Source organism: Peromyscus leucopus, chromosome 6 (assembly GCF_004664715.2).
Source record: "Peromyscus leucopus breed LL Stock chromosome 6, UCI_PerLeu_2.1, whole genome shotgun sequence".
NCBI classification, from domain to species: Eukaryota; Metazoa; Chordata; class Mammalia; order Rodentia; family Cricetidae; genus Peromyscus; species Peromyscus leucopus.
The window spans coordinates 4,276,291-4,303,635 of NC_051068.1; the positions used below are offsets into that span (position 1 = coordinate 4,276,291).

The 27,345-nt window shown below is 36.6% G+C and overlaps 1 protein-coding gene across 3 annotated transcripts in view; it reads right to left on the reverse strand.

Annotated features, from left to right (window-relative positions):
* Naaladl2 (N-acetylated alpha-linked acidic dipeptidase like 2) overlaps positions 1-27,345 on the reverse strand; it is a 1,293,636-nt gene that overhangs the window by 329,015 nt on the left and 937,276 nt on the right. For all 3 annotated transcript variants that reach the window (XM_037207283.1, XM_037207282.1, XM_028875806.2), the window contains 3 exons: positions 23,157-23,249; positions 20,136-20,341; positions 15,885-16,004 (listed from right to left, as the gene is read on the reverse strand). In XM_037207283.1, the coding sequence (XP_037063178.1) occupies positions 15,885-16,004; positions 20,136-20,341; positions 23,157-23,249 (419 nt within the window). The remainder of the gene's footprint in view (positions 1-15,884; positions 16,005-20,135; positions 20,342-23,156; positions 23,250-27,345) is intronic.

Here is a 27,345-nt window from a genome sequence, read left to right on the forward strand (position 1 = left end):
CAGGCATATTCTCATTTCTTTTGGAGAAATACTTAGGGTGTGGGTTTTTGTATAATTTATATGACACATGGTTTTCTTTATGATAAATCATTAAATCATTCATTTCAAGTAACTGGACACTTTACAAGAACATCACTGGGTGAAGCATAAAAAGTGGTTCCATTACCTATAGGATACAAATAACCTTTTGAATTTCATCTATGATAATATGTTCATATATCTGTGTATACATATGTGATATGTGCACTATGTACATTAAAAATGCATTCCTTATAATACAAATGTAATACTCATTATATTCACATTTAATGTGCTTTTGTTCATCATAGCAATTTTTTAATATCAAAAAATAATTTTTATATTTCTGTATAAGGAATACTGATGAGGTCCTTTGGGTACCAGCCCCTCAGACTTCTTCATGGTCCAGAAAAGATGCTACAGCAAGCGAGAGAAACCTAAGAATCTGAAGGCAAAAAAATGAACCAACTCACACACATCTTCTCCTTAGCATGCTTCTTTCTTGTTCTACCTATTAATCTAATTTTCTTGTCCTAATTATAAATCTTTCCTAGCTTCTTCTCCTCTAGCCTAAAAATTGTTCTTTTTTAGGAAGCTTTAAGCAATAGAAAGAATTAAAAGAGCAAAATCTCATTGGTCAAAAAAATATCTCTAGGGTAAGCAATAAGGAGCTGAGCTACTACCATGGCAACACAAGGTTTCAAGATCTCAGGACCAGAGGGAGGGGCACAGAGTCCAGTGGGACAAACTCAGAGACATAGATCTTTATCATCAGACTTGGCAAGTAAAGAACCGACATCTTTTTCTTTGGGTACTTTATGTAGATAACCTTGGTTGGACACCTGCAGCTTTGACTTTGTGCATAATTGTCAAATTTTAAACTTACGATCTATGTACAAAGGCCTTTAGTCTATGTTGAACTTGCTCTGAGGTAAAAATGAGCTAAATGTGTGCAATAGTCTGAGCAAAAGGAACAAAGTAGGATTTAAGGCTCTACAGTCCTTGTGGGATAATAGATCTAGTTATGAAGCACATCCTAGTATATTTTCAACATATCAGTTTTATACAGCTAAATGAGAAGTCATCTTCCTGATCATCCACAGATATGTGTGCCCAACAGATGAAATATATACATGAGATAAACACACCAGTGTGGGAAAACACCCATAGCTGTTCTTAGGAGAAAAATAAAATGGCATATGAGAGAAATTACAGACAGAAGCAACATGTCGTTAACAGTAACTGCATGGTCTTGCCAGGTGGGGCTCCCTATCAGAGAATCTGGTGAGTTGACTTTCTGAACGCTAGTTGTTACCTGCTGTATATTCCCACAACCTCTTGGTACCAGCAGCTCTCAATAGAATACGACTGGACTACTCAGTGCCTGCCTACTCCCATAAAGATATATCTCGACACAAGGCCTTGTGTACTTCAAGAAGATAAGCTTTGAGTCCGTAGAATATTTATTTCTGGCAATAAAGATTTGTATGCCTAAGGACATAGGTATGAATGATTGGATTGCCAATGCAAACAATTTGACTTCTGTACAGTGTCCTGATGAGATCTGGTGCCTGGCAGAATTCTGGAGCTATCCTTAGGTTCAGTTTTAATTGCCCAAACCATGAGTAAATTCCTCTTTGATTTACAGCATAAATACATTGCTTTCTTTTAACTTTGGTTACTTTGAATAAGTTTTGCCCTCCCATACTGCCTGGTTTTCTGAGTTGAAGATTTCTCTCACTGCCCTACCCTACCCTTCAATGTCTACTGTTTGGCACCTTAGTACCTGGGATCTGTTTCTCTTAGCTCACCTATTTGGCCTCCAGATCCAGAAACCATCGTCTTCTCCTGAACAAAATTCTGAGTGCCTCAGAGAAATTTTTCTCAGTTTCTTTTTCTTGGCCTTAAGTCCCTGGCATCCTGTTCTCTGTGGTTGACATTGATGTCTTTGTTAGATGTCCTTCTCCCAAGGGCACAGTAGCTCTTTTCTTCTAGATGGGCTTTATATGCTAAATAGTCTGTAGTAGCTATGAACAAACTACTCCAAGGAACCTCATCTCAAGATGTTACTATTTATTTGGGGGAAAGAGGTATTAAACTTGTATTGTATGTGAGATACTATGATCTGCCCTAATTAAAAATCACTTTTAAAAGGTAAATTAGAGTGGTAGTATGGAAACAAAATGCAATAGAAGCTTCTTAAAACGTATGTATTATACACACACACACACACACACACACACACACATATATATATATATATATATATATATATATATATATGCAATCTAACTGAAATTACTAAATAATGTGTGAGAAGGAAAGTCACAACTGGAAATCTCTTGTAAGCAAATAAAGCTTCCAGTAAAATGAATGGGTTACTTCTAATTGAGCTGTTGACCAAAGGGGTTCCTTGGGAATCTCCAAACAACCCAGGTTGTTGCCAAGGCTATAGATTGCTCTCTACAAACTGATGGCAAGGCCTTATTTGCTGAAGACACATACCCAGGTCATTGAACACAGAAAAGTTGATCTGGTGGTTACTTAGTATTCTTGGCACCGGAAGGTGCTCTGTACATTACCAAAGGAGAAACAAATTCCAACCCAGCTACAAAACTTTTGATCTACCTTAGTTTCCTGCTTGCATGATACACAAGTGCAATGGGCCACAAATCATGTGGGAGTAACCAACCAATCAACATCTGATTTGACTGAAGGCACACTCCATGAGATATAAAACATACCCAGTGACCCAGAACCTGAGACTAGACAGCACATGGACCTAGGTTAAAATCACACACTACTATTCTACTATAAGAACATAGCAATAAAATGACTCCTAGTGACATTCTGCTGTACTCATAGATAAGTGCTTTGTTTTGCCATCCTCAGAGAAGCTTTCTCCTACAAGAGATCAGAACAAATAAATAGACTCATGTGTTGTTGGTTTTTTTTTTTTTAAACCTTTTGAGGGCCTGCCACCCAGTTCCCAAATAAGTAAATAAATACACATAGATTCATTCTTACTTATGAATGCCTGACCATAGCTTGGCTTGTTTCTAGCCAGCTTTTCTAACGTAAATTATTCTGTTTCTCTTTAACTATGCTTTGCCTCTGGGCTTTTTAACCTTTCTTTATTCCATATATTTTCTTTCCTTCTTACTCCATGGCTGGCTGTGTGGTTGGGTGGTTGGCCCCTGTGTCTTCCTCTCCTTCTCCTTTTCTTACTACTCCCTTTTATCATTCTTTTTCTTTTCTCAAGTCTAGATTTCACCTTCTGTTTATTCTCTCTGTCTGGCAGCCCTGCCTATCCATATCTCCTGCCTAGCTATTAGCTATTCATCTCTTTATTAGACCAATCAGATTTTTAGACAGGCAAAGTCATACAGCTTTATAGAGTTAAACAAATGAAATATTAAAAAAATGCAACACATCTTTGCATCATTAAACAAATATGTCACAGCATAAGCAAATGTAACACATTTTAAACTATTATTCTATCATACTCACAGTCAGAAAATCTGTAGAGTGAAAGACCTTGGAACACTTGGCCTTTAATTGGATATCTCCATCAAGCCCCTCCTCTCAGGTTCAGGGAACCCCACAGAAGAGGAGGCAGAAAGAGTGTAAGAGTTAGAGGGTGTGGAAGATGTCATGGAAACACAGCAGGATTGATATACAGACAAACTCATAAAGACTGAGGCAGCATGTACAAGAGCTGCATGCGTCTGCATCACAAAGGTTTCTACAGCTGAAAGCAGTGGACACATGCCCCTATTCCTCACCCAGAAGTTATCTCTAATTGACAAACGCTTACAGTTGAAAATGTAGTTTTGCCTATGGGAGTCTCACTGGGAAACACACTATTCTTAGGGGTAGACTGCATGCCCAGGAGTGGGTGGCCAACAGAGAATGAACTCAGCATCAGCTTGGATATTCATTGTCTCATAAGTTATGTCTGGGCTTTCTTCGATTTTTTTTTTAATTTCATTTTTAAAATTATAAATTTACTTATTTCTCTCTCTATTTTTACCCAACATGTCCTTTGTCTATATATCATAGCTTCTATTTTTGTGTTTTCATGGGATTCCTGAGTATGCAAATGGTCTCTGCATCTATATCTGTTTCTTGTGCCTTTTCTTGGCTTCTTTTCCTTTCGTTTGTTTGGTTTGTCCTGTTTGATGTGTCTGTTTCTGTTTTAGCTTATTTTATTTTATTACTATCCTTTAGAAGCCCATTTTTTCCTAATGAGATAGAAAGAGGATGGATCTGAATGGGAGGGTTTATGGAGAAGTACTGGGAAGAGGAGAGGGAGAGGAAGTTGTAATCAGGAAATGAAAAAAAAAGCTACTTTCAATTTTAAAAGAAAAAATCTCCCTAGGTGACATTTTAGGCTTTAATTATTGGGGTCAGGAGCTTCTCAGTAAGGATGCAGGGTTTATTTTCCCCGTGTAAAGATAGCAAGGCAAGGACAAGGCTCCAACTGGAGCACTAGACAGTAGATATCTGTATCTCTCTGTCTTATAATTACTCTATGTCTGTTACTATTTACTCAATTGTTCAATTGCTTGGCATATACACAATAGGAGTGAACTGGTAGGTCATCTACTATTCTGTAAATTTACATATTTGCAAATAATTGAGAAAGAGTAGTAACACAACATTATGATATTATAGACTAATATAGTATTATTTTACTCAGAAATCATGCCTTGTAATTTATTCTATGAAATGTTAAGCATGTATTTAGAACAGCCTCTGCCCACTAGTCTGGAAAGATAACAATCTCTAAAATTAAGTTAAATGTTAACAGTTAAAATGTTTCCAAATAGTTATATAGCTTGATGTTTTGGATGTATTCCCCTTCCCTTAAAGAGTTTGTTATCTGATCAGTAATATGTCACAACTTAAAGTCAACTTCTACCTCTCAAAAATGGTGTGAACCTTATCAGAGCCTCTGTAAGTTAGTGACCCCAAATGCTGGAGTTCAGAATACTGTGAACTCAAGAGTCTGATGAACATGTAAATTGCTCATGCAGTGACAGCATAGCACTTTATCAGACACTTCCCTGGATGCAAAGACCTCTGGCTATGACAATCCTTAGGACTCTGAGCCCCTAACTGACACCAAGCATGGACTTTCAGAATCAAATAGGTCTCAGTGACTATGGAGGAGCTAACTTCTCCTGAGAACAACGTATATACATTCTCACTTAAAACTTTAATCTAATTTGACTTTCCACAGAGTCTGACTTCCATTTACCTCATCATCTGGTCTTTAATAAATTGGGAGGTCACTCTGCTCTGTGGTTGCTGTTCCTTGTCTACTGAAGGCATTTGCTGTGACTTTTATCTACTTTATTCCCTTAAGTCCTTTAATTTAAGCATTGTGGTCTCAGGCAGCAATTCTCTTTGAAGCTATACAGTGTGAAATCAAACATTAATCAGTCCTGATTTTACAACATGAAAACAACTTTACAGCTTGCTGAGACCAAATCTTCCACGTGTACATGCTTAGGACTGGGACTAGAAATGTGAGAGTCATGTGATGGGACTGTCACACATGTGTTTGCTGGTGATGGATGGGTGTTACTTGTTTCAGGGGATTTCAAGAGGCAGAATATGGGGACATTCTATTTTCCTGCCTGTCACCACTAAGGCAGCATGGTTCAAAACTCAGTAACTGTGACAGTGGCTTTGAGCTCACAGCACTTTAGCAGAATATGGGGTCATAATATTTGGAATGATATCTTCTTAACTCTCAATATTTCTAGTTGAACAAAAGAATTTTAACACTGTGGAAACAGTGTTGCAACAAAAATTTGAAATATTTGTTTCACAAGAAAATCAGTTGATAAAGGTGATATATCTATATATTATTTCATTATATAAAATTTCATTATATCAGCTAATAAAATAATATTCATGCATTGAACATTTTTATTTATAAAAAGTTAAAATCTACAGAGGAGTTGTTAGCATATTAAATACATTTCTATGTTCCATATCAATTCCAGTCCACCAACTATAGCACAATGTGTTGTGAATGATAAGATCTTTGCAATAATCCAAACAAAATGCTGTTTGTCACTCTTCTAATTTTATAATAGTGTACTTGTGTAAGTAATTCAGGGAGACATGATCTTAGTGGTTTACTAAACTATCAGTGATTAATTATAGGGTACTTTGAAAAATCTTAAAGGGTTCAAAATTTTTTCAACTAAAAGTAAAATAGGATATTATTGAGAGTTTGAAGAGGAATGTTTTATAATAAACATAGTTATTTTGCATAAATTCCTATTTATTGTATAAAATGAAAATGCCATCTTTATGGATTTTATAGCAATATTCTACTTTGTTACAGACTGTGCAATGGTTAATAATTTTTATAATCTAAGATGAATTGTTGAATGTTATCAAAACTTTCTGAATATTGACTATATATAGCTAGAAAAAAATACTATTTTATTTCATATCTGATTAAAATTCACTCAAAATAATTGATCAGTACCCTTCATTTAATCTCAACTTTTCAAATAAATAATTTTAGATTTTTTTTTTAAGGATAAAGGATGCCTTGGAATGGGCTCCTGACTTTGGTGCTGTGATACTAAACTGCAATTTTCCTTATAATCCTCAGTAAAGCAATGCCCATTTCAGCCTTGACTTTTGCCATTCTTCTAAAGAGATTTTATTTTTTTCTTATGTGTGTACTTATGTTTCTTTGTTGATTTGAAGATGTTAGTACAATACTTACAGAGGCCAGCAGAGGGAGTCTGATAGCCCAGAACTGGTCTTACTGGAGACTGTGAGCTGTCTCATGTGAGTGATGAGAACTAAACTCAGGTCCTCTTAAAGAGAAGCAGGTACTCTTAATTGTTAGATACTGAGGCATTCCTGCAGCCCTACCTACATCTTAATCTATTTTTTATTTTAATTGCCATTTGTTACCACTGATAAATGAGTTAGAACCATTTCTGGATGAATGGTTATCATAAATAAATGCCTATGGCTACCCACCATGTTTATGTGCTCATACAGCCTCAGAAAGAATAAACAGTGATACAAGCCCTTAAAATGTTCATGGTTTCTTACATTTCACCAACTGTTATCATATATGGCTTTTAGAGTTAGAACCAGAATTTTTTAAGTCACAATGGTATAGATAAACAAATGATAAATATGAAAGCTGTTAGCCTTGTAACCAATAGAATTGAAAAAAAATGGCAAACTCCCTTATGCATTATGAAAGATAACTAAACAAATACAGGATGGATTATGAATCATTTGCTATACAAATAAATATACAGGGAAGAAATCACTTATAAGAAAGTTTAATCTCTTTCCCAATTTGTCGACAATGTTTGAGTGCCTGAGTGTAATTCTTCCTATTTGAGAATCTTCCTTAGGCCAAAATGAAATTGTTTTTCAACACCTTAGAGATACACAGAAAATTGCTATCATGGTCCACAGGAGAACTAATGTACCGGGGCTAAAATAACTTGGTGTTCTACTGTTTATTTTGTCATCCATACCTTAAAATTATATTTTGAAACTCAAGAGTTAGCTAACAAAGGTAGCCAAAACGTGATTGGGGTCAGCTCCACAAAGCTTAAGGCTGTGCATTGGCAGGTGAAATTTCCGATCAAAAGTAAAGAGAATCAGCACCCAAGTCTGGGCAGCAGATTCTGAGTAATGTTTGGGGGAAAAGTGAACTTGCTTGAAAATGCGAATTCTAGACTTTATCATTAAAGGAAACTTATTACCAAAGTGAGAGTATTTAACCCTTGCTTAGGCTTCTGTGCAGAGTCTACCCTAAGGTTCAATAGTGTTTACTTAAAGTTTTTTTCCCCCTGTGGTCATTTTTTTTTTTTTCAGGGAGTGGGGAGGAATCTGGGTTGTTTTTTTTTTTTTTTTAAAAAAAAAAATTTGTCTTATTTTTTAAACAATATTTTCATTAACACTCTGAGAACTTAAGACAGTGTGTTTGAACACACTCACCCCTCCTCCAGCTCCTCCCACTGCTGTCCTCCCATACACTCTGAGCTGATCTGAGTTGTCTTTTTTCCTGTCCATCAGTTCCAGCTTGTGTTGCTCAGTTAGTCTTGGGAGTGGAGCCTGCCCGGCATGGGATTGATTTGCCATAGGTCACACCACTCAGAAAAATGACTCTCTCTCCAAGAAGTTTCAAATGCCAGCAGTAACTAGGATGTCTTCCATTATTCCCAAAAGACAATGTTTCTGAATGAGGTGTGTTTGGAGTCGGCTACATCACTTCATTAACTCACTGAGCTTTTTGATTGACAGAAATGTCTTTCACAACACAATGGGGAATGGTTTTAATCAAGGATTATTTAACATTTATGTAACATTATCATTGTTTTTTTTCATGTTTCAGTAAATCAAATTATTTTATTCAAGAACAAGACCTAAGCAGCCACTCAAAGTCAAAATTTCTTCATCACAATAGCCTTTGACCATGAGAAGCTACAATGACGAAGGGAAAAGTGCCAGCTGACATGGAATTCACCCCAGAATATACCTGGAAAGGGGTCTTCCACCCTTTTTTGTAGTAAAAAAAACCCTTAAATTCATTTATTTAGTCATAAAAATATAAAATATTCAAGTTATTAATGACAACCATCATAGCTGTAAGTGTGAGATAAATAGTAAAATGATATTAATGATGTTTCTTCAAACACATAAGAGATAATTGATATGCAGATGAGAAAATATAAGCCACAACAAATCCTTAGAGTGAATTTCATTTACAAAAAGTGGAAACGTGTGGAGCAACTTGCCAACAATGCTGTTTTACTAACACCTCGCCTGAATGAACAGCTGTTCTTTGAAGTCCTGCCAAGCTAATGTCCAGGATAATGATAAAAACCCACAGACAAAATTTACTCATCTCTGTCCATTTTAATAATGGGAATTAATTATGATTGTGTGAATGAATTCAAGTTTAATTCACTAATACCCCCAGTTGTTTGGATTTCGCTCTGGCTACACAACTCAAACATTTAATAAGCTGCCTTGTGAATCGCAGGATTTGAACCAGATCTAAGACTTCCCTTGGTATGCTAGATTTAAACAAAAGTGATTTACATATTGTCAGTGTACATTGAACAGAAAACCTCGTAAAACAGTAATAAACTTGAGAGACTGCTAGCTCTTAACACAGAGCAAAGGCTTGTAAACCTAGGAGATATAATCCTGCCAATAGAATTACAGTCTTAAATGGAAGACTTTATTGAAGTAGTAAATTAGTGTAAAGAAGGATTTTAAATCAGCATATTAGCCTGTATGGTCATTTCAGTTGACTTGTAGTAGAAGTCACAGAAAAAAAAGATAAATTAAGTAGAATCCACTGAACAGTATTAGAATTCATGAGTATCAAGAAAGTGAAGATAATTTTTCTCATCAATAAACTGAACAAAATGGAAAATAAAATGCAAACAGTTATACAATTTGTCATGAAAGACAAGTAAATAGAAGTGTATTTTAAGCAAATTTACTTTTCTCTTTTATGGCAAGGATAATAAAAAACAAGCTTCATTTCAGTGTGTCAATTACAATTATCAAAGCAGAGTGAGAAACAGCAATAATTACATAGTAGTCCTCCCATCACACCTCCTATCATGTGCACTAACTAGTAAAATACACACGAGTGGAATTAATTCAAGGGTGATGTATGAAAATCGTAAGTGTTGTAATATAAAGTGAAAGTAAAGTCATGTAGTAATGACTGTGCTCAGTACCTTATCAAGGTGTGTGGAGAGTCATACTTGTCCAAACACTGAACAGCCTCCCATGTGTAACCCCCATTGTTGCACACAGTTCCTAGACAGTGACAACTTAAGATGAGTGTGGAAAATGATGTTAGGAAAACCCAATAAAATTATGGCATTTGCTTAAAGACAGGACAACAAAATCATGAATGCTTTAGCTGGATGAGCAGAAGCATGCAGACACAAGAACAACATTTAATAAGGCCTTGCTGGCTAGGTGTACTTCAACTTGACACAAGGTTCAATCAGTTGGGAAGAGAGGTCTTCAATTGAGAATATATTCCAAAAACTGTCTTGTAGGCAAGCCTGTGGTGCATTTTCTTGATTGATGACTGATGTAGGAGGGCCCAGCTCACTGAGGGTAGTGCCACCTCTAGGTAGGAGGCCCTGAGTTGTCTAAGAGAGCAAACTGAGTAGGCTATGGCAGCAAAGCCAGTATGCAGTGTTCCTCCACGGCTTCTGTTTCAGTTGCTGTATCCAGGGTCCTGCTTTGAGTTCCTGTCCTGGGTTCCCTCAGTGAAGGACTTATAAGATGAAAGGTGAAATGAACACTTTCCTTCCCCAGGTTGCTTTTGGTGATAGTGGGTGTTTTATCATAGCAATGGAAACCTTAAGACGGCAAAGGTCATATGTTTCTGGACTTTAATTCACTTAGACTAGACATGTTTCAAATGCTCCAAGAATAAAATATGCATGGTTTCCTCTCAATGAACTAGTTGTGGTGATATCTTTTTTGTGCTCTAGTAAATAAAGCTTGCATGGAGATCAGAGGAAAAAGTCCAGAAACTATATTAAACATAGAGGTCAGGCAATGGCAGCACACATCTTTAATCCTAGCATTCATGAGGTAGAGATTCATCCAGATCTCTGTAGTTCAAGGCCACACTAGGAACAGAGCCAGGTGTGATGGCACATGCTTTTAATCCCAGCACTAACCATAGAGGTCTGGAGGTCTGTACAGACAGACAGGAAGTGATAGAGCTGGGCAGAAAGAGGAAGTGATGAAGCTGGATAGAAAGAGGAAGTGAAATGGTAGGGCACAGAAAGGATATAGGTGTGAGTACACAGGAAGTAGCTCTCTCTTTGGCTGAGGATTTCCTAGCAGTAAGAATATGGCTGACTGCTTTCTGCTTCTCTGATCTCTAAGTTTTCATCCAAATATCTGGCTCTGAGTTTTTAATTAATAAGACCTTTTAGCAATTCATCTTACAACTAGTAGGTTTTCAATTAGGAAAAATTACTTCTAATGTTTCAAAATGCTAGCATGCTAAATATCACCATGTTTAATCATTTAAAATTCAGCTGTTACATCATTATGCAGACATGTAAAATGTTAAATAATAATAGAATAGAAGAAAATTTCAAAAGTAGTAAGTTCTCTTCTAAGAGATTTCTGATATCATAGTCATTCTTACAAATAATGACATGCATACATTTAAGAGACACAAGAAATCTGAGGATGGTTGCATGCTATGTATTTGGTTCTGGATTTGGTGACGTTTGTGTTGTGAAATACATATCCTCAGTATGTGGTCAGGTTTCAATATGGCTCCCAAATTTGGTGTTTGTTACTGAAAGATGTGTAGCATCATTAGGACCCTTTAGGTGATGATATCTCATATTGCTCCCATGATAGTACCTCAAGGGAATACCTATTTATTTCTATAGAACTTTAAAGATTAATCTTTGGATTATGACTAATTATTCAATATCAGGACAATAGAACATTAAACCAAGATAAATGCTAATAAATACCTCTAATATCTTTAAGTCATATTTTTGCTAACTGGAGTATTTGAACTAATGCCTCCTTTCAAAATATGGCATGGGCAGGTAAGAGGAGCAATATCTACCCACAGTAAGTTAAGGGGTGTGACCCTATTAGTAGCACAATAGATAGACAAAAGACTATTAGCAACACCCTTAGATTGAGCCAAGAAAGGATACAGCTGGTTGGAAAAGAAACTAGTTGTTTGGTATCATGGGATACTAACATGACTGAAGGATTGGGCCTTAAGTGGGGTGTGAAGTCCATTCATATTTCATGCCCCTGTCCTATCATGCAGGTGTTGGAATTCAACCAATCCTATTAACTCATTCCTATAAATTTTACTTCACTGTATATCATATTGGTATCTTCCTCTAGCTGTTATTGCATGCTTTATGTTTTTGGCATAGTCCTAAGCTCTTGGACAATAGGGGCATTTCATTTGCTCATTTTGTTCTGCAACACTTGAAGCAATTTCATGCACAACTTGAGTTCTTTATGAATACTCATCCAGTAAAGAGCTTTGTCACAGCCCGTGGGGATTCTGAAGTATTCCTGCCACTTCTAGGCCCAATGCACTAAAGAATCTGGTGATTTAATATACATGAACTGCCTATTTTAGTGGAAAGCTTTAGTTCTTAGTTACTTTTATTTTAATGTGAAGAGACAACATGACCGAGCTAACTTATAAAAGAAAGTATGTAATTGAAGGATTGCTTGCAGTTTCAGAGGGTGAATCCATGGCCATCATAATGGGGAGCACAGTGGAAGGCAGGCAGGCATGACTCTGGAGAAGTACCTGAGAACTTGTGTCTGATCCACGAGCATAAGGTAGAGACAGAGTTAATGGAATGTCATGGGTTTCAGAAACCACAAAGCCCACACTCCTCTAACTAAGCTACACCTGCTCCAACAAAGCCAAACCTCCTCCAAGGCCACACCTCCAAATCATTCCCACAGTTCCACCAACTGTGAACGAAGCATCTAAGCATATGTGTCATTTTCATTCAAAGCACCACACCTTAGTATGTATGAAAATGTAAAAAATTAAGAGTTTACAAACCTTTGAAGTGTCTTAACCAGCTCTAAGAAGTTTTTGTGAAACTTTGCCTATGTCTTGCAGTTTCACAGTATAAATGTGGTCACTTAGTTTTCGTTAGATTTTCTAGCTTCTGTCAGGTAATTCAAAAATAATGTTTGAGTTGAATATGGCTAGATTAACTACTTTCATATGTGTGAGTGCCTCAGGCCTTCCCAAAATAAGTTTTTAGAAATTTCATCTTTATTTGTGGGAGACATACAGAGCACTGGCTAATACATGGATGATCCATTTTTTTTCTTTTCCTTATGGCAAAATCAATACTTTCTGTTATCTATGAAAGATGATTGCAAAACTTGAGAGGAATGAACTATATAGAAACAGAAGTATGTATATGTTTGTATTGTGTACTAATGTTTTTGACTCCATCTTAGCAGTAATTCTATAAGTAATTTTGTATGAAGTCAGACGTGTTTCATTAACCAAGGCCTCTGACCTGTTTATCTTCTCTTGTATATTTAAATTTTAAAAAGAATTCCTTATTCAACACTAATTTATTCAGAAGAACTAAGTGAATACATGCACATATACACATACAAACACATTCACACACACAAACACATATACACAGAGTGCATATTTAAATGTTTGTGAATGGATGGAAAATCATTCTTAATATTAATAGTAGGCTGATTTAAGTTCACTTTGTTATATATAATAAGGTTCTGAAACAATAATGCAGTTTAAAAAGAGATCCATAAAAAAATGTTTAGTTGTGTTAACCATTGGCAAAACTACATGAAAATAACAAATGATGCTGCCATCCTAAGCATCAGTCCTGATACGAGGCTGTTGGAACATCCAGACTTTGATGTTGGGACTATAACTGGTACACCTGCTTTATGGAACTTATTGCCTGTGTCAGTTGAAGTTATTATGTATCTACCCTGTAGTAATACAATTCTGTTTCTACATAAACAGCTGAACAGAAACTGTCATCATTCTGCCAATACACAGAAGTCTCTGTTAGAGCGGTGCTTCTAGAAACTGAAGACTAGAAACAATGATCAAAATCCATATCTGAATTTTTATTTACCTAATAGGTTAGCATTTAATATTTCAATGTATTTTGCCAGTATTTTTATATAACTGCACACTTTCTTGATGTGTATTAAGCACACATTCTCACTGTCATTGTAAGATCCTTTACTTTAGTTTCCTCTGATGCACCAAGGCAGTGAATACACAAAAGAGGAAGAGCTAAGTTATGGTTTGAAAATATATATGATTTTTTTAAAGTGTTGGGACTCAAAAATATTACTGTCTGTGTGTGGTGATATTGTGTTCCCCAAAATATTGTGCACCCTAATAAACTTATCTGGGGTCAGAGAACAGAACAGCCACGCCTTTAATCCTAGCATTCCAGAGGCAGAGATCCATCTGGATCTCTTTGAGTTCAAAGCCACACTAGAAACAGCCAGGCATGGTGACTCACAACTTTAATCCCAGGAAGTGAGCCTTTAACCGCAGAAAGTGATGGCAGAGAGCAGAAAGGTATATAATAGGCATGAGGCCCAGGAACTAGAGCCTGCTTAAGCTTTTAGGCTTTTGAGCAGCAGTTAAGCTGAGATTCATTCCGGATGAGGACTCAGAGGCTTCCAGTCTGAGGAAACAAGACCAGCTAAGGAATTGGGAAGGTGTAGTTGGCTGTGGCTTGTTCTCCTTCGCTGATCTTCCAGCATTTACTTCAATAACTGGCCTTGGGCTTGTTTTTATTAATAAGACCTGTTAAAATTCATGCTACATCTGAGTTTTTGAATAGACATTTCTAATTCTAAAACTTATAACAATTTCAAGTGATGTGATCAGTTTTGTATTTATTAAAACATTAGAAGCACAAATGGAGCAAAAAAGCACATCAACATAGGAGAAAAACTATTAGAAAAAATAGCTGAACAAGAGCCTTGGTTCTTGCCTCTGATTCACATTTGATTGGCAAGTCATTGATAGACTATAGATTTTCTGGGAAAACAAATTAATTTGTCATTATCATTATTATGACTCAGGAATATGAAATACTTTTATGAATATTAATAAACATATTAATCAAAGTAAATTTCTTTCAATATTGTTATATTTTCATATATGGTTGGTATATAAGTATTTTCAATACAGAACCAAAAATGTTCCTCTCTTAGACAAATATAGGAGTGGATCTGCCTTGAGACATTCATTATTTACACATCTTACTTCCTCCAATATAAGTGGCTGCACATAACTAAATGTTTTGTAGTTTCTCTTATGAAAATGTTCAAAGAAAATTAATTATTTTTTTATTAATTAAATGTGTTCTTTGACAGCTTTAGTCATGTATTTAGCACATCACATTCTGCTTATTCTCTTCCCATAATATATTTTTGGGAATAAAATTAATGCAGAAAATCACAACAGGTCCAAGTATAAAGAGTGTTTATGGAGTATTCAGCCATGGATGGAATAACAACAACACAACCCCACCCCCACCACCCCTAAAGCTCAGAGAACATCATGGAAGAAGAGACAGAAATGTAGTAAGATGAAGGAATTGTGGGGACCAAGGGAAAATGAAAGTTCTAGAAATGACAGTGCCTCTAGAAGTTGTCACTGCCTGCACAAGGTCTGCATCCAATCAAGCCAACCAGCATTGGAGGCACTGAGGTGCTATTGATATTTGATGGCTGATGGAGAAGGGAGAGTCAACTTTAAGGTTCTGGCCTCTTGGTTGATTAACCATGCTCTAGATGATGGCTCCACATCGATAGGTGTATAGACAGCACAAGCTGCATTCAGTGGGTTTAGAAAATAAAATAAATAAGAGGACACAGAGTATAGAAAAGTGAATTAATAGGATAGGTAGTATCAGGGAGAGGTTACAGGGATGAGTCAGGTGGTGACTATGATCTAAATACATTGTATGCATGTATGAAATTCTTAAATAATTAATAAAATATTATATTTAAACTCTTAGAGGCAGAGGCAGGGGAATCGTAAGTTATAGGTCATCTTGACCTATCACATGAATTCTAGGCCTCTTGGTGCTACATGGGTAGACTCTTCCAAAAGACTCATGCAGACAACTAAACAAACAAGCAGATGCAATGACAGGCAGTTTTTAAAAATTCTTACAGATCATTTTATGAATACTTAAATGAAATAAATTAAGAAACCTTAACTTAGAGAGGAGTATGCAGTCTTGAGTAACTATTCCTCCACATCTGGTCCATCTTACCTCTAGAACCAGTTGCTGGAGAGATGGAGATGCTACTGGATGCAGACTGGTGTTGCCGCGGATGGGACTATGGAGGCTAACGTAAGCCACGGCATTCTTTTGTAGAATCTTCGCAAAATCCTGAAATAAAAATGTTAAAAGTTCTACCATTGGTGCAATTAAAATAACATGTTCTACCTCATTAGGATAATAAATATTGTGATGTTCAAATATGTTTTTTTTTTATCAGAAACATGCATAAAATATTGTCTTTTATGTTAAGGCTGACCCTTCTCCTTCTATATGTAAACTTGTCCTACAATCTTGGTTTACTCCGTTAGGCATAATCAGACTGCTGCTAAAGTAGTACTTATGTAAAATAATCACTTAAGAGAAAAGAGTTGAAAGGTAGTTTAATGTTCAGTTCCATTACAGAACACAGATTAAGAATTTTCTTCAATGATAGTGTCTAATGTTATAGTCATTGAATTAGAGAACATAATTGGTGAGCTTCACTGGTTAGGGCTGGCAGACTTTTTCTGTGAAGCAGTAAGCTAATTTGCACCAATAAACTCTTATGTCAAAAAAAATTGGACAAGTAAGAACTGTGAACCTGAAAATATTACCTTATAAAAATCCTCATGAGTGCTGTATGTACTAATGGCATGAAATGACTCAGTGGCATGGTTTTGCATTTATGATCCCTGCCCTGCAGTATTGAAGATTTCTAACCCCAAACTGTGAGGAGAAAGAGCAGAGGGACTTATATCCTTGACTTCTCTCTACTTAATGTTGGAAATTCATCTACAAATTGAGAGAGATGAGTAATTATTTTAAAGTAATTCACCTTCCAAGTGAACACAAGTAATTAAAAACACTTTAGAGCCGGGCGGTGGTGGCACATGCCTTTAATCCCAGCACTCGGGAGGCAGAGCCAGGCAGATCTCTGTGAGTTCGAGGCTAGCCTGGGCTACCAAGTGAGTCCCAGGAAAGGCACGAAGCTACACAGAGAAACGCTGTCTCGAAAAAAACCAAAAAAAAAAAAAAAAACCCAAAAAAAACAAAAACAAAAACAAAAAAACCAACCCCCCCCAAAAAAAAACACTTTAGTAATTTCATATATATCATATGGTAAAAATTGTCCAATATTACTTATATTCTATGAAAATAATTCTCATAACATGTGAACACATAGATAGTTCCTGTTAAACTAAGAGCACATACACACCTGCTTTTAACACATGAGCACATGGATACCTCCTCTTAACACATGAGCACATAGACTCTTCCTTACAATACATGAGCACACAAATACTTCCTCTTTCAGTTAATATGGTTTCCATGAGTACCACAGGAGACAGACATATACTTACTTGAGGAATCTAATCTCAGAGAACTCAAGGTTGTTAAAAAATAACATGTCTATGATAGGAAAGATCTGAACTCTTATTTCCTTCCTCTAAAATTTGTAATAATTCCAGAGGAGCATGTGAAAAATATCCTTCATATAAGAAATGGTACTTTAAAAGATTCTGTTTTAGGAAATGCCTTAATTTCCCACAAGGATCAATGTCAGTACTGAGTTAAGTCTTTCTTTCTTGCATAGCTACAATTACCATTTACAAGTTTATTGAGCAACTTCATCTAATCCTGTTAACTTCAACTGGGTTTCCAGGGGTTCCTATGCAATCGAAATTACAGAGGGCAAGATGGGACATGAACAAAGCTTTTCTTGCTCACCTGCATTCAGGATCAATATAAACAAAAGTGTTTCATTCTCAGAAGGCACAGATTGCATAAGAGTAAACAGAATTAACAACCAAGAGTTCACACTTCTCTTCAAATGGATGGCATTGAAATGTTTCTATGGGATATGGTGGTGCAATATATTATTATATAGAAAATTACAGATACATTTTTATTAGCCAATGGTGAACTCTGAAAATCCTTGATGACTTTATTATTTATATCTTTGTGCATCTACTCATCGAAGAGTTCAGAAGGTAACTAAATATGTAAATTTGCTCAGTTTTACATACATACACATGAGAGAGCAACCTACATATATATGTATATTTAGTTAAATATAAATACATTTGTATGTATATATACATACAGTTAATAGAAATATAATTATATCACTTTCCCTCCATCTGTTCCTCCCTCCACGTCTCCCAGATACCCTCACTCCAAACCTTCCCATGACCCTAATCCATCCTTAAGTTGATAGCCTATTTTTCTTTGATTATTATTGCTACATTCATACACATGTATATGTATGAACAAATATATAACTGCAACCCACTGAGTCTATTGTTGTTGTTTGTGTGTATGTAAGTAAGTTTTCTATTCCTTTGAACTCATATCCCATAGCAGATTTATATTTAGTCTCTGTTGAGAAGTCACAGAATTGTCAAAAGGAACAATGAATTCACAAAGTGCTTAAAAGGAATTTATATTTTATGATGCACAAACTGTTTACATAGTTTGAAAAAATTGCTCCTATACATACAAATCAATATTTATTTAATATGTAGCCTGTGATGACTGACATTTAAATACTTCCAAGGAATTTTTGCAATATAATTCTCTATGAATTTGTGTTTAAGGTAGGTAACTTAGGAAATAATGTGAGGAAAAACCTGTTTTGTAGATGTGGTTTATACATACATATTTATACATACAATATAAATTAATTGTGAAATTTGTAGACATAATGGAAAATGTTTAAAAACATTCTTTAAAATTTTTTTTAACACTTATTGGACTTGAGAGGATATAAAGTAGGATCTTACTGAGTCAGTACTTTGAGGAGGGTGGGTGAAGGGCTCACACAAAGCAAACAATGAATGGAGAGGTGGAGGGAGAGACTGAGAACTTGGGAGGAGAAGAGGAGCCAGGGTATTGAAAAGTTTTCAGAAAGAAGAAAGTCAGAGAACAACTGCTGAATCCACATACAAATTCCACACTACAGCATATTCCCCATCCAGAAGTCCATGAGGAAACCAAGTTCCTCTTTTATACATCCCACAGAAGCTGACTTACTTGTGATAAGGGCCTTCAAATAAGTCTGGGACTTTACCTTCCAGACCTCTGACCCAAGCTGGAAAATGAGAATTTATATGAGAAAAAACATGGATAATTCATTTGTTCAAGAAACATCTCAACTCTCTCATTGGGTAGTGAGCTAGGGTCTGGCCCCGTGGCGTTGAGCAGAGGGTGATGGGAAATGACAAACAAGCCAGGTGTAAAACACACGGTCATTCATACCAAGGAAAGATTTGCAAGGCGGCGCTAGGGATTCCCAGGGAAAGCTGGGAATTGTGCATGGCTTGAAGAGGAAGGTCATAGACAGCCTCATGAGTGAAAAGAAGTAAGATGTGAAAGTTTTTAGGGAGCAATGGAAAGAACAAAAAAAGAAAATTGAATTATAGTTTTATTGTTTTGTAATGATTTAAAACAGTACAAATTCATAAAAATGCAAAAAAAGGTGTTTTTAAATTGTTTTGTTTATCTTGAAGTTATTAAATAAATTTTAAATTTTTGTTTCAGGGGCTATGGTTTTTCCTCCTGGAATTTAGAAGGGTCCCAAACAACAGAATGTCTTCATTGGAAGTACACTTTTTGAAATAGAACCTTCTCATACTCACTTGAATATGCTGAAATAATCTCAAGTACTCTGTGAGTCTTGTCCAGCTTATTTACACCAGAGGACCCTTTCTCAGTTGAAAGATTATTTCCCCCCCTTTTTTTTTTGTTTTGTTTTTTGTTTTTTGTTTTTTGTTTTTTGAGACAGGGTTTCTCTGTGTAGCTTTGCGCCTTTCCTGGAGCTCACTTGGTAGCCCAGGCTGGCCTCGAACTCACAGAGATCCGCCTGGCTCTGCCTCCCAAGTGCTGGGATTAAAGGCGTGCGCCACCAATGCCCGGCCTGATTATTTCCCTTTTTAAAAGTATATGGGAGTCTTTCTTTTTTTAAGATTGTTTTTTATTTCATGTGTTATCCCCTAAGTGAAAGTATACCGATCAAGTAAACATTACTGCAAGTGATATGAAGTTGCATAGGTCTGTGAGCAATGGAAGAAGGTTAGTTTTAGATCATGTAGAACCCACAGAGGAATAACTCAAATTTCCTCCCAGCAGTTGGCAGATAGGAAGCCCTTTTACGATGCTCATCATTTCCTTTGCCTTCAATCATATTAGACTATAACATCTAGAAAATAAAAGATTTGAGGGAAGGAAGTAAAATAATTATAATTAATGAATTTACTTCACCTCTCCCCATTCATAGGAGCCAATATTGCCCCAAGTCGTTCCTCCCCATGAACAGAAAACAATAGTGCGTTCTGGTCTCCATCCTTTCTTCACTCGTAACATCAAGGCTTGGATAAATGCTGTGATTATTGCAGTACTGCTGGCCCATTCTTGTCCATTATAACTGTATCCAACATGGTGGTTACTGCCAACTATAATATACCGGTCTGGAAATAGAATAAAATAAGAACTATTAAAGTAAAATGTAATCCTCAACAATAAGTTTAATGACATTTACATAATCCTATTGCACAAGGAAGCAACAATTAAGCCAAATTGTTCTGATAATTAATACCACTTTAGCATTTTCCACCCCGTTCTTGATTCATACATCTGGGTATATCAATGCAGAAGCAGCTGCTAACGTCAATTATGAATCCAAAGCTTAGGTCCATATTACTGTCCTCTGCAACATGAAATATTAATTAGTGAAGTATACAAATATACCACAATGAAACTCTTATCTAACATTTTTTCCAGCATCATGGTGGGATGTGCACAGCAAACAATGTTTGTGTGCTTAGTGAAGAGCAACGACCTATTAATACATCTCCAAAAAAGAAGTGGCTTAGGAGCTCTGCACATTAAAAATTTGCTAGTTATGTATAGACTTTGTAAAAAGAATAGGTATTTTGGGATATACTTATAGTTTCAATTTATACTTTTAACCCTTCTCCATTCTCTAAAAGAAAAGAAAATTCATCACCATCAAGCCAGGACTATGGATAGTTTAACTTTTCATATATTTTATTTCATGTGGTCACACACAGTTCATTAGATGTTCCTGTAGGAAACTTTCCACGATTCATGGATATGGTCCTTTCAGAATGTTTCACTGGCCATTCACACCATTAAAACAGGATCAAAATATAGCTCCAGAGAGTTCTCCTGTTTTTTTTTTCTTTCTGTTTTTGTTAATTGTTGTTTTGTTCTGGTCAGTGTATGCTATTCACAACAGCAGTGAAGTTCACTTTATTTGATCAAGTAAACCTATGTATTTATGAAATAACCTTCTCATCATTGTTTGATACTGAGATATTCCATGAAACTATGCAGGCAGGGTTCAGCAAAAAGGCACTGCAACTTCAGTTTGATTCTGGGACCCACATGGTGAGAGGAGCGCCATGACATCTGCAAATTGTCCTCTGACGTGCATATCTTACAAGTTGTACCCTCCTCTGATTATACAAGAGATATAAATATCAATGTGATTTTTGAAAAGTATTCCATAAAGTATGCATAAAGTAGGGCCTACATCTACTTGGATTAAATAGATTATCCTCAACTACATGAGGACAAAGATTGTTAGAAGAATTATGTTTTTAATACTGCATTGGAACCAGCAATGAATTTAAATCTTTCACCACACTGTGTTAAGTTTTGCTTCATGGGATATAGGGACATATGTAATATTATGTAGGTATATATTCAAACATTAAATGCTTGGGCATTTTTTCTTTCATCTCCCAGAAATGTCTGAAAATTCTGCTTGAGATGAACTATATCACAAATAAATTAACAATCAGTGTATGTATCTTGACTTTAGCATGGGTAAATAAGAAAGTTTTGTGAATAAGCATTTTTTTTTTAAACAGAGACTTCATATTAAGCACTATTTGAGAATTTTTGCATATAAAACTTTTTTAATAGATTAAAATTCTATTAGCATGAATCTGGTATACTTTTTCACAACTGTGTTTTCTTGTGATGATTTACAAATAGAATAGATCACTTCTCATTCTTCAGTTGGACTTGCTTATGGTAAAAGCCACTGAAATTGGTCATGTGGATTTCTAAGTTTATTTGTGTCTGTGTCTAAGGATTCTGTGATGACAAGTTGTACAATAAAGGAACCATGGAGAATAAACACATTGTATGAAATTTTTAAGAGTTGGCTGTCAAGGAATAGGGAGGAAATAAAACTTGATTTCAAAATTCTCTGGGTCAGCAATTAGGTCTAGTGCCATAGAGAAGAATAATTCTCCAAGGAGAGATGAGTAGTGTTCAAGTCATATCCACAGAAGTGGTTTGAGCACAGTAAAACCTTAATGGTGCTCTGGGGATGGCAGATTATCTGAGTGAGTTAAAGTACTTAGCCCACACACCCAGTGGTCTGAGACCATTCTCTGGAACCTGTGATGGAAGGAGAGTAATTATCCCTGAAAGTTGTCCTCTGATGGCCATATACCCACCATGACACTGCTGTGCCGACACACTCTTTCTCACACTTGTACATAAGAAATGAACATCTAATAAAATAAGAACAGTAGTCAACTACGTATGTTCTCCTGGCCACTCTGTGACTTGGGATCCAGCCTTGTGATGAATCAGAGTGTGCTGGCATTAGCCTGGTTACTGATAATGAACCAAATATTTTCGTTTTTAATTTTTAGACCAAAGATTCCACCAACAGTTCATAAAAAGGTATAAGTTATTTAACATCTAACCAGATAATAATTTCCATAAAAGACCTTTCAAACCCCAAAACACAGACATTGGGAGAAACTATGAGTGGATGATATATTCAATCTGGGGCAGATATTGACATTAGAAGCTTTTGTTTTGAGACCAAAACTTGATTTGTTTTCAGCAACTGCATCGTTAAAACCTATGACATTTTCTTTTAAAGTATTTTGTCATTGAACTAAAATTTTCCATAGTATCATTGTAAGAAAATTAGAAAAATACTGCCTTTTGATTTTTATATCAGTTTAACAGCTATAAATGCCAACTCTTGTCTCCTTCCCTTAGCCTTTACACTTACTCTGCTTGCTAATGCTTATTTTTGATGAGATGTGGGATGAAAAAAAGGAAAACATACTTCAAGCTTTCATATTAATCCATTATTTTAGTCATCTAAACCTCTAGCTACATATAAAGTAGGATATTGAACTACATTCCAAAATTATTATGGAACATGGAACATTTTTGGCCTTTTCATATGATTTAGAAACTAGATTATAACTACTTAATCCAATTTACCTGGTGATGTCAAGCCTTTTAGATATCCAATAACATTAGTCACTGTTTTAAATTTTGTGACTGTATGAACTTGCAAACGGACAGTTCTTTTTTCTGTAAAAAAAAAAAAAAAAAAAGAAATTAAAAACACTTATCAATATTGTCATTTTTCCCCCAAAGCATTAGAAATCATTTATCTAGTATCATCAGTAAAAATAACTCTCCATGATTCACCTTTTTCAGATAGCTAAAGTCACACTTTTTTTTTTGCCAAACATTAAAAATATTCTACGCATACTCTATTTTTAGGAATTTGTCTTGCTGTGGTCACCATGACATAATTGCCGGCTTCCTGCTCTGAAAGCTGTAAAAAGACAAGCCTGAATCTCATTTTTATTCCAGCACAGGGTCCAACATGAGAATGCACAGGAAACTGCTGAGGGGAGGGAGTTCAGGAAAGTTGCAGCTTGCAGAAAAGAGAGTAAAAAAAGGCAGATACAATTATCTCTGTGACTGTTAATACCTTCCTGTCTTCAGAACAGGAGGGTAAGACAAACACACATTTTCTCTGTGTGACTCACTATTATATCAGCATTGAAAATTGTATATAAAATACTCAATAAAGTATTATTCCTAAAACCTATTTTCATACAGTACAATCTATTTTCATAGATTATATAATAAACCCCTACTAATTTCTTTTTATTTTAATTTTTTCTTTGTATTGATATTTTGCTTGCATGTGTTCTCATGTCCCGTGTGTGTGCATTGCCCATGGAGGTCAAAGAAGGGCACTGAATCCCTAGAGGCAGGAGTTGGTAATCTGGGGATGGTTATTTTGTTTGGTTTAGCTTGGAAGTCACTTCCTGGGGCTGGCAAAATGGCCCAGCGGGCAAAGCAGTTTCTTCCTAGACTGATGATACCTGAGCCCCACGTAGTGGAAGGAGAGAACTGAGTTCAGGAAGTTACATGAAGATGCATGTCACATGGTTCTTATGTGCCCCTTCCAATAGATAAATAAGTGTAATCTAATTTGTAAGAAGGTTAAAAGACTTTCTTACTCTAATTACATGTAATTCACATGTTCTTCAAGTATTTGAAACACTGAAACTGGATTTTTTTTTCAGGTCCATATCTTTGACAGTGATATCTTGGACAGTGGAAAGCTGTAGTGGGCAGGCATTCCAGCTTGGGTCTGGAAGTTCCAACCCCCATTGAGACTCTGGCAACTGCACCTGGGGACCCAAGAGCTGGATGGACCAGTGCTCTCTCTGTGCACTCTCTTGGTGCCGGGACGCTGAACGGTGAAGGTGGATTGTGCAGAGCTCCAGAGAACACCACTGGATTGCGTTACACCTTCCCCAGACCCTGCGACCTACCCATTACTTAATTTGTGAGTTACTCCATTAAATAAATATCCTTTTAACTACGTGGAGTGGCCAAAATAATTTCTCCAATATCTGGCGCTCACATGGGGCAAACTCCAAAGGCCTGGGCAGCTCCCTCCCTCTCCTCCCTAGCTGGTGGGTACCTAAACCCGCCTGCAAAGTTCCATATAACCAGGGAACACCTACACAGATCCATTCCTGAAAAAGGGAGCAGCTAGTCCGATCTCAATTCCCTAGCTTAGCCCCAGACCAGCGAAAGAGGCAGGGGAGTGCTAGCTCCGATTTCCGCCATCTCCGCCATTTCCACCATCTCCCTCCGACTCCAGCCAAGATCGCCAGCAGGCCTTGTTTTGGAGCTGTACCAACGCCACCTGCTGGCTGAAAAGTGCTACTACACGCCCCCAAACCCACGAAAGGTAAGCATATTGTTTCAAGTAAAGGTACTTGGTAATTTTACACCTTAAAATTGACTAACAAATTTTGAGTAATTCATGTAATATGGCCGACAACATTACCTCACAAGAATTTAAAAACCTTTTTGCCTGTATGATGAATGACATCTTCCTGGAAATATACGACATTCCTAAGGCATATCTGGGCTATACCATTTTGGCAATCATCGTAATATTTCATACAGTGTTCAAACACTGGTTTAAGAACAAAGATGAGTCATTATTGGGACTGATACAGGCTTTAAAAGATAGCAATGAAGGCTTACAGAAAAAGATTCTTTCTCTAGAATCTGCTAATCAGGATTTACAAAACAGGCTTGTACCCAAAATTGATTTTATTGATAATAAATATGAATATTTAATGGATAGAACACTAACTCTCCAGAGTGAAGTTGTGGCTACCCAGACAAGGTATAAGGAAGAAAGATTATCGTTAATTGATAGGATAAGGTCCACAGAATCATGTGTTTCTGAGGAACATAAAAACTTCTATGATTCCATGAGAAATATGGAGTCCCTTGCAAGAGAGGAGGTTCACTCCCTAGAACAGACCCTAGGTACTCGTTTGCAAGCCCTAGAAGAAACTCTCAGTAAACATGACAAGGGAACTAATAAGCAGAAGGTCAAGACCATAGAGGTTGTAACATCTCCAAATGGCTCTCATACAATGGCTTATGCTGTTATCATCCATGAGAAGCCAGCAGATGACACACACCCTTAGTAGCCATTCAACTTGTTCTGAAGTTCACATAACTCTGCAACTGTCACACTACGAGGCGGGGCGAGGGGAGGCGGGGAGGAGCGGAGGGAGCGTCGGGGGTTCGGGGGACGTGACAGGCAGATATGTAAGCCAGAACATTGGACTGCATTACACTTCCAGACCGCACTACCATATAATTTGAGTTTCGCATTAAATAAATATTTTAACAGGATGAAAATAAAAAAAAAATATGACATATACATTACAACGAATTTCAACAAGGACTTTAAAAATATAAAGGAAGCAGTAGTTACATATGGGATACATTCCACATATGTAAGACAGATGTTAAATTCATGGTCTACCTCACATAGAATCATTCCAGATGACTGGCATCAGTTAATTTCAGCTGTTCTAGAATATAGCCAGCAGTTACAGTGGAAAAGCTGGTTGAGAGAAGAAGTAAAAAATTTAGAACAACAAGGTAAAATCAGAGGTTTTGTGATCTCCCAAGATCAAATACCTGGTGAGGGATGTTTTGCTGACAGGAATGTACAAGCCACTTATGATGAGCATACAATATCCCTATGCCGTACAGCAGCTCTAAATGCTTGGGAAAAAATTCCAGAACCTGGAAAACCAACTGAGGTATACACAAAGATATTTCTGGGGCCACACGAACCCTTCACTGATTTTTTACAAAGACTGAACACAGCTATAACAAGAGCTGTGTCAAAGAATTAAGAAAAGTATTAACTGAGTCCTTGGTGTTCGACAATGCTAATGCAGAAGAATACTTACACCATTAAAGATCAGATCAGCTCCTTTGGAAGAATGGATTCAATATACTAATGGTGTTCAGTCTCTTAACTACAGTAATGAGGCTTGGATAGGAGAGACAAATCCCAGAGGTGAAAGAAGGACCCGTGTTACCAAATGTTTTAAGTGTGGTACACCAGGTCATATATGTAAAAACTGTACATGGGGTACTCCTAGAAGCAATACTCCTTCTAGGAATAGCCTAAACAGGAGACCCCAACCACCTCCTGGATTATGTAGAAGATGTGGCAAAAGCCGACATTGGACCAGTGAGTGCAGATCAAAAATAGATATACAAGGCAACCCTTTACTGGCGGGAAACACCTCAGGGGGCCTCTTGCAGGCCCCCAAACCAAACGTAGTACGAACATTCCCAGCCACTGTGGAAGAAATTCCTCTTCAGGACAACTGAATAAACCAATGCCTAATGTAAAAACCGATACTGCAATGGATGATAAAACAGCTTTGATAGATGGATCACAGTTTACAAAGAACACTATAAAACAAATATTTTGGCAGACTTCCATAAATGAACAAAGACTAAAGCTTAGAATTCGAATTAATGGCCTGGTTCTAGAGGGCCTGGTAGACACAGGTGCAGATGTGACTATAATTACACCAAAATCATGGCATCCAAATTGGCCTCTTCAAGAGGTAGATGTCCAACTGTTAGGGATTGGCACACTATCTCAGATAAAACAGAGTTCGAGATGGGTTGAATGCATAGGGCCAGAAGGCCAGAGAGGAAGGCTGAAGCCATATGTAGCAAATGTAGCAGTAAATCTTTGGGGCCGAGATCTGTTACAACACTGGAATACCCAGATTAAAATTCCTACACTTTCAGAAAAGGA